Below are 7,168 nucleotides of genomic sequence, written 5' to 3' on the forward strand. Positions count from 1 at the left end.
AAAAAAGAATTTAAGCTGAAGTGTTGTAGTCAGTTTTATGCAACAATGCTCGTCAGAGAATTGGTTAATGCCAGGGTTCGCGCGAAGCCAGTGGGGAGGGCGAGTCAAGTGGCAGCGAGTGGTCACTCGTTTACCTTCCTCAACGGCGGGCAATAGAAAAGGTGAGCGACTCGCAACTCGACTCGCACTGGTATCCTTGCACTGGTTTACGCGTGTGCTCTCCCTGCGCGAAGTCAACAGCGGAACGGCCGGTCTTGAATTCGCATGAAATTGTAGGTCGCGACACCCCGCGCCGTTAATGCCACGTTGAAACATCCACCTTATCCCCATCGGAAATCTTACGGAATGGAATTTTTTCTAGTATTTTCTTTCGATCCAAACTTTGAATTCGAATTTGGAAATACCAAGAAAAGTATGCCGTTCCATTGTCGATTTCGCGTGAATTGAGTTGAATGCCGGCGAACGATGTAACGCTCGATTTATATCGGAAAACTTTCGCTCTCTATGTACTCACAGTCGAGATGCTTCTTCTTGGGTCCGATCATTTCCTCCGTGGTGGCCTTACAGACGGACTTGGCGAGGCCTTGTCCGGCGATGCTGTGCCTCGCGGCCAACAGCCTGTCGTTGATCGTTTGTCCCGCCATACTGTCTGTCACACTTGGTAGCAGCAAAAGTTAGCAGAAGTAGCGGCAGTCCACGTTTACGACAACGTCGCGAATTCTCCCCGACGATTTAATTCGGAGCGATCGAGTTCTCGTCCTCCTCACTGATGGAACGCACGACGAAGAGAACGCGCGAGGAATGCCGACGTTCCGCGTGCGAGCGAGTGAAGTCAGCCTTCTTCCACGCGACGCGGACGGACGGACGGACGAACGGGAGCGCGACGATATTCGGGCGGTTCGGCACACCGAGTTAACTTCACCGCACACGATTAACACGGCACGGCACGGCACGAACACACCGAGAGCCGGAAAACCAGGCGCTCACCGCGCGAGGCGCCCGTGACGTCCCGCTCAACCCCGATATTGTACTCGACCCGTCGCGCTGCTTTTCCGGTGCTCCGGTACCTCTCCACGTTCCCGTCTTCCTCTTCTGTTCCACCTCCTACTCCTCGTTGTCGTCGTCGTCCGGCGCCTCCTCCTCCTCCTCCACCTGCCAGCCGGTTCCTGCGTTCGCGTCGCGCGAACGATAGCCCGACGCGATTTCTCACCGCGTTCACCTACAGCGGAGCCAACAGCTCGCGCTCTCAGCTACAACGGCTCAGCTGGACGGTGTTGCTTGGCGGCTGACGGCGACAGCAGGCTCTTTCTGTCTGTCAAGATGGCGGCGGCGCTAGGTGCCGACGGCGCTTCTACCCCACTGCAACGCCGCGCGCCGGCCAACCGGCCAATCGCAACGCTGTGACGTCATGCCGACTAGCCGCCGTGACCAAGCTTGAGAATCAAGGGAACATTTGAAAAAATGTACATACACTTGAATTAACGATCTATAATTGATGTAAAGAATGTTTTAATCATCGGGAGAGAAATATTTTATTTACTACATAGTGTTAAGTAATGTATGAGTGATATTAGTAACATGATCTCTAGACCGTTCGATCATCGATTGAAAATACCTCGCGCAGTTAGCATTTGTCATGGACACGGTTACCAACATAAAATGATTCTGTAAAGTTCAAGTTCCTCGAATATGAGAATTATCTTGAACATTCCATGTTTTTATCATACGAATGTTAAGCATGTTAATTATTTAATGCTAAATTTTCAGATAAAAATCTTCATAAAACTCCAAAATTCTCTATTCTTATCGTAGATCTAGGATGACTACTTTTAGCATCAATTAACTTTAACAATTCAAACTTGTCGACAAAATGACGACATGAATAAAATAATCATCCATATTGATGCTATACAATTTCTGATCAAAGTACACATGATAAAAAATCAAGTAGGAAATTTTATATAGAGAGCATTGATAACAACAATTAATAATTAGAATACTAATAGTCGATAATAAGGAAGTAGACCATATCGACGTTTGATAATTGGATATAATATTACAATGCAAATTAGTTCGATATAAAAAATATAATTTAATTCCTTTTACTGATTAATAACAGAAGCAGTAATATCAAATAAATAAATGATAAAGGGCTATTATGTTTATATATCATTTCTTTGATTAAATTATAATCGCAAGTTATTTTATCTAAGTGAGTTTCGTGAAACACAATCATGATTATATTTGTTCAGAATGGCTATAAAACATTATTTAAAGAAAACTTTCCATAAAACATTTGTTATTTCCGAACAAACGAGATATAATTATAATTATACTTACTAATTTAGTACGTTACGATGCCGCCTAATTATTGGGAGATACATTTCACAGCAGTGACGATCTTGTTAGTGATTGTAAATGCTGCTGATAATATACGAAATGTGGCGACTAATAAAGCTAATAAATAATTAATAGCTCGATAGACAATATCCTGAAAATATGCAACTAAAATTCAGTATACAGACGCGACCGAATTGACCAGGTCTAAAAATGTCTGGACTGACTTGAAGTTCTCCACCTGGAATGTGACTGGAGCGCCAGTGTGCTATTGCAAGAAACGCGACATCGTGATCGGACAGCATTTCAGTCGGATTCAGTGCGACGAAGTTCGCCGACGGTGATGTGCTGATTTGAGCGGGCTTGGATCAAGCAACGAAAACACGGCGAGACAGCCGCTTTGCATCAGCATCGTCACGCATAAATTCAGTTTGACGTTTCTGGCAACTTCTTGCCGACACACTTCCAAGATTTTGCGACACACATTGAGCGCTATCAGAAGAATGACGACGGCGGTTGACAAGGAGGAAGCGCGGAAGCGGTTGACGCCGCTGCAGTGGCATGTAACGCAGGAGAAGGGCACGGAGAGGTGAGGACACACGAAGGGATGCGGAAGTCGAAATAATTTCGAAAGCGATAGCCCTGCGTGATACTCCCTGCGTGTTGCTCGTGGCAACAAGAACGTAAAGTTCATTTTTGCGTACCATTTACACGCGAAGATGATTCTAACAAAATTATATCGGCTCTTAATCGATTAATTTATCCTATTACAGAGAAACACGAGTGTTTGTTTATTGAGTTTTCTCCAACATATTCACGATAAAGTGAATTATTTATTTCTTTTTAATGATAACAGTTATAATCAATTTCCTGTTATCATAGTCGGCGCGAATGGACGTCTCCCATCATGATGACGTTCACTGATTCTATAATAGTTAGCCAATGTGTAACATAGTTGCGCAATAGTGATAATATAATATATATGGGCACGTCAAATTGTGGCTAATTATACTCATGACATAAGCAGCTGTTATTTATCGTGCTCCGTATTTGCATAATTTGTCACATGCTTTGACATTTTGGAATGTTCCATTTAAATAACAAAAAAAATTCGTATTAAAATACTTATACAAAAATATGCGCGTATTCAGATATATATTTGCGCAATTTCATAAACAATTAGTATCGAAATGACATATATTTAACATTTGAAGCATCTCGCGTGCATAGAAGTAAAAAATTGCATGTTTACAAGTAAGATCGCGATGTGTCGTAATTCACTGCAAGATACCAAATCATAGATCAAAGAGAAGAATGCGAAATCACGTTTTCGCGCGCTTAATCTTGGGCGGAGGGTACCGAAATAACTTTTTCAAGAGCATGCGACAATCTGGCTTTGAGCCGCCTCACGGCCAACAGGTTTAAAAATAAACAATGTATATGTATGTCACGGTTTGCTCCCCTTTCCTATCGCTGCACCGTTAACTCACCTTTTGATTCGTCGCACGCTTTATTTGTCGCAGGCCGTTTACCGGTTGCTACAATAAGTTCTACGAAAAGGGCACGTATACCTGCATCGTGTGCGAACAGGAATTATTCTCCTCGGACACAAAATACGACAGCGGATGCGGCTGGCCTGCATTCAATGAGGTTTTAGATCAGGGACGCATCAAATTGACCAAAGATGCCTCGCATGGTAAGCGCGATTGTAATCTCTTAATCTGTCTTCATTAGCACATCTTTTATAATCATGCTCACATTCTTGTGATAATGGCACTCTACAAGCTCACCTCACTTTCGTTTTAACATTGAACATTATATAATCCTTAATAGCACGCAGGTAAACTAACTGTGAAAAAAATTATATAATAATGATATTTTATGAATAAATCTCTTAGTACCTGCTTGCTATTTACAAGAACGTCATCGTGACACATACTTGCATAATATTATTGAATCTGTCCTGATCATTTCACTCTCACTGACTTTCTACACCTGTCCGAAATAGAATTCCTTTACATTTAGTTTTTCTTAGAATAAAAATACTTTGATTTTGAGAAGAATTGTAAATTTTGATTTCCACTCGCTTATGCTTTTATTTATGTTTCTTAGATGAATGTAGAAATTCTTTTGTAGATGTTAAAAAATTTTTTTTTTTCTGTACAAAAAAGCCGGATCCACCTGGAATTTATTTAGTTCTATTAGTTTAGTTTACATAGTTCTATTGTACATATAATGTATACATTGGAAGAAAATTCCTATTTTTCCCGGCTCCTGCATGCACTGGCTTAGAGTGTGATTGTATTAGACTTACATCACTTTTTTATATGAAACTAATATACTAGTCGTACATTATGAAACACTCGTTGGAAATATGATTAAAGACAGGCGAGATCTGTCGTATCGTTGTTTGTCAGTGCTGAATAATATTTCTTTTTTAACTGCAAGATCTTAACGTATAAATATCGCTTTTTGTAACATATCTCTTTGAGAGATAAATGTTCCTCGGCTTTTACGTTATCATTATAGCGACCGCAGATGCGATAATAACTAACGTTTAATTACTTGCAAGTGTGTTTCAGTACTCACAGCTAAAAATACAAACTTGTTACATACAAATATTACTGCAACGTAAGATTATAAATATGACTTATATGCATTACGTACGAAAGAGAAAATATGGCAATTGCAAATAAAATGTAAAGCATGTGAAATATTATCATGCAATTGCATAATTTTCAATGAATATATTGCTAATTGAACAATCCTTAAATTAATAATAATAGTTTGCAAACAAAAATCAGTTGATATGAAACTAGTTATTGAATAAAAAAGTTTCATATGTACGCATCTCTTCACTTATTCTTTTAATATCACATAGATGTTACCTGATTTTTCATGATCATATCAGTCTTTAGTTTGATTTGAATCCAAAACCTTTAGATCGCTTCTGTTACTTCTGAAAAGTGTATTGCGAGAAGGGTGTCAGTCTGCGTCTAATCACACTCTATTGTTCTTTCTCCTGTCGCCCTACTTGACCACCTCCTTGGCTCCTACCGCCACTGAACCACCTCACTCTCATCACTGAAAAAAACAAACATCGCTGAAAACTCGCGCGACGCGTCGTTAAACGACGCCAACAGTCGGCGGCAATCTACTACTGCTGATCGCAAACCCAGATATGGTGCGGACCGAGGTGACCTGTTCGAAGTGCGACGCACACCTGGGCCATGTGTTCAACGATGGGCCGAAGCCTACGAGGAAGCGCTTCTGCATCAATTCCGCCTCCATAAGCTTCCATTCGGCGGGAGAGGAGAAAAAGTCTACGTAAAATAAGCTTGCACGCGCGCTGATTATTCCACTTCCAATATTTATACGAAGAAGACTTGTGCGAAGTCATATTTTGTGTTACTAATATCGAAATACCTCCGATTTTATTTATGCGCTGTAAAAAGTAACAATTATTATCGTCAAGATATTGAATAGCTAGTAAATGAAAAGTTCGTTATTATTATAAGAAAATATTTAACTGTTCTAACATTCTTAATGTGATGTGATCACGCTACTAACAAACGTCTACGTCAATTACTGCATTCGTTTGATTTGTTTAGCGTTTTAATTGTGTATGACTTTCGTATATATCGTGGATATTCCTTTTTACGTCACTACAAAATGATAAGTTTTCTGTGAAAGGTACAAAATATACTATTTACATGGAGGTAGAGCGTTTCTGACCGACTTTTCACGCGCGACGAGAAGCTAGCTCCGTATTATCAGTTCTCTTAAATCTCATTGCATTGTGTACGGCTTGCTCTCAATACTACAAATGTACATGTACATATCCGTATCAAAGAACAAAGCACCCACATGAAATGTATGCCACACATGGTCCGAGAAAGCGTGATATTAGAGAGATGATGAAAATGTCTAATCAAAAGATAATATTTTTTCAATAATGTATAAATGCCATATATAGTATGTATATATATATAAATATTATATATTCTTAATAATTAATATATGCTATAAATGAGGAGTAAAACAAGTCATCATTTCTCTTGCAATCGGAGTACTGTTTAGGCAGGAGGAGCGTTTTTTGTATGAAAGAACCATGTTTGTTATAAAATGTTTCCTTATATTATAACGTTTCAAAACAAACTGAAAGGTGTTATAGTACAATATATACGCAAAATTCTAGGCATTATTTTTTTACAATTCATTACTCCCTGTCTGCTTCTTTTTTTTTGCACTCCTTCGCATTGAATTGTTTCATAAAAATTTCAAATATTACATTTCTTCCTGAGAGACCAGATTTCTGCCGAATGATTTATCCGATAACGATAAATGCGTTTCTTTCTTACAAAAGTTAAAGTCGGATGAACCTTCCACGAGGAAGGATCAAAATCGAAGTTTTCTTTTTTTTTCAATCTGCAGTAAAATAGCGACTTTGTTACTATAGGCCTACTTCTTTCTTTCACTCGGAGATCACAAAGCATTTTCAAAAACATCGTAAAATGCTACAGCAAAACGTGCATACACACACTTAACATGATTCGCGTACTAGGAACCTAGTTTTAAGAACATAAAGCGACAAGAGTTACACAAAGCTCACGTAACGAATAATTAAATGCAATTGGAACGATTAAGGTATGCACAAACGGATGCAAAGTTGCCCACATTTCCACTTTTTTTCTTTTCTTTCCATTAAAAAATTCGCCTGCTCTTATGTTTTTCCCCGCGCTCTCTCGTTTGCTACAAGTTGCGATTCGTTTGTCAATGTCAAAAAATAATGTGAGTACTTTCGTAGTGCATCACTTATTATTATTACGAT

The 7,168-nt window shown here is 39.3% G+C and overlaps 2 protein-coding genes across 21 annotated transcripts in view; one reads left to right on the forward strand and one right to left on the reverse strand.

Moving 5' to 3' along the window:
• Positions 1-1,326, reverse strand: part of lap (like-AP180) — a 32,173-nt gene extending 30,847 nt beyond the window's left edge. For 12 of the 19 annotated variants that reach the window (XM_012366016.2, XM_012366015.2, XM_012366014.2 and 9 more), the window contains exon 1: positions 515-1,325. In XM_012366016.2, the coding sequence (XP_012221439.1) occupies positions 515-644 (130 nt within the window). In that variant the 5' untranslated portion in view covers positions 645-1,325. Of the gene's footprint in view, positions 1-514 lie in introns of all 19 variants that reach the window. The other 7 variants (XM_067350163.1, XM_067350158.1, XM_067350157.1 and 4 more) reach the window with 2 other exon arrangements.
• A 1,265-nt stretch (positions 1,327-2,591) lies between these two features.
• Positions 2,592-6,541, forward strand: SelR (methionine sulfoxide reductase SelR). Of its 2 annotated transcripts, none has more exons than XM_012366020.2 (3): positions 2,592-2,926; positions 3,861-4,033; positions 5,481-6,541. In XM_012366020.2, the coding sequence occupies exons 1-3, from the start codon at positions 2,841-2,843 to the stop codon at positions 5,666-5,668; spliced, it is 447 nt and encodes a 148-aa protein (XP_012221443.1). In that variant the 5' UTR covers positions 2,592-2,840; the 3' UTR covers positions 5,669-6,541. The 2 variants fall into 2 exon arrangements, with proteins under 2 accessions (XP_012221443.1, XP_012221444.1); XM_012366021.2 differs by having other exon boundaries at positions 2,599-2,926; positions 5,517-6,541.
• Positions 6,542-7,168: the final 627 nt, after the last annotated feature.

The sequence above is a fragment of the Linepithema humile genome, chromosome 2 (genome assembly GCF_040581485.1).
Source record: "Linepithema humile isolate Giens D197 chromosome 2, Lhum_UNIL_v1.0, whole genome shotgun sequence".
In the NCBI taxonomy this organism is placed as follows: Eukaryota; Metazoa; Arthropoda; class Insecta; order Hymenoptera; family Formicidae; genus Linepithema; species Linepithema humile.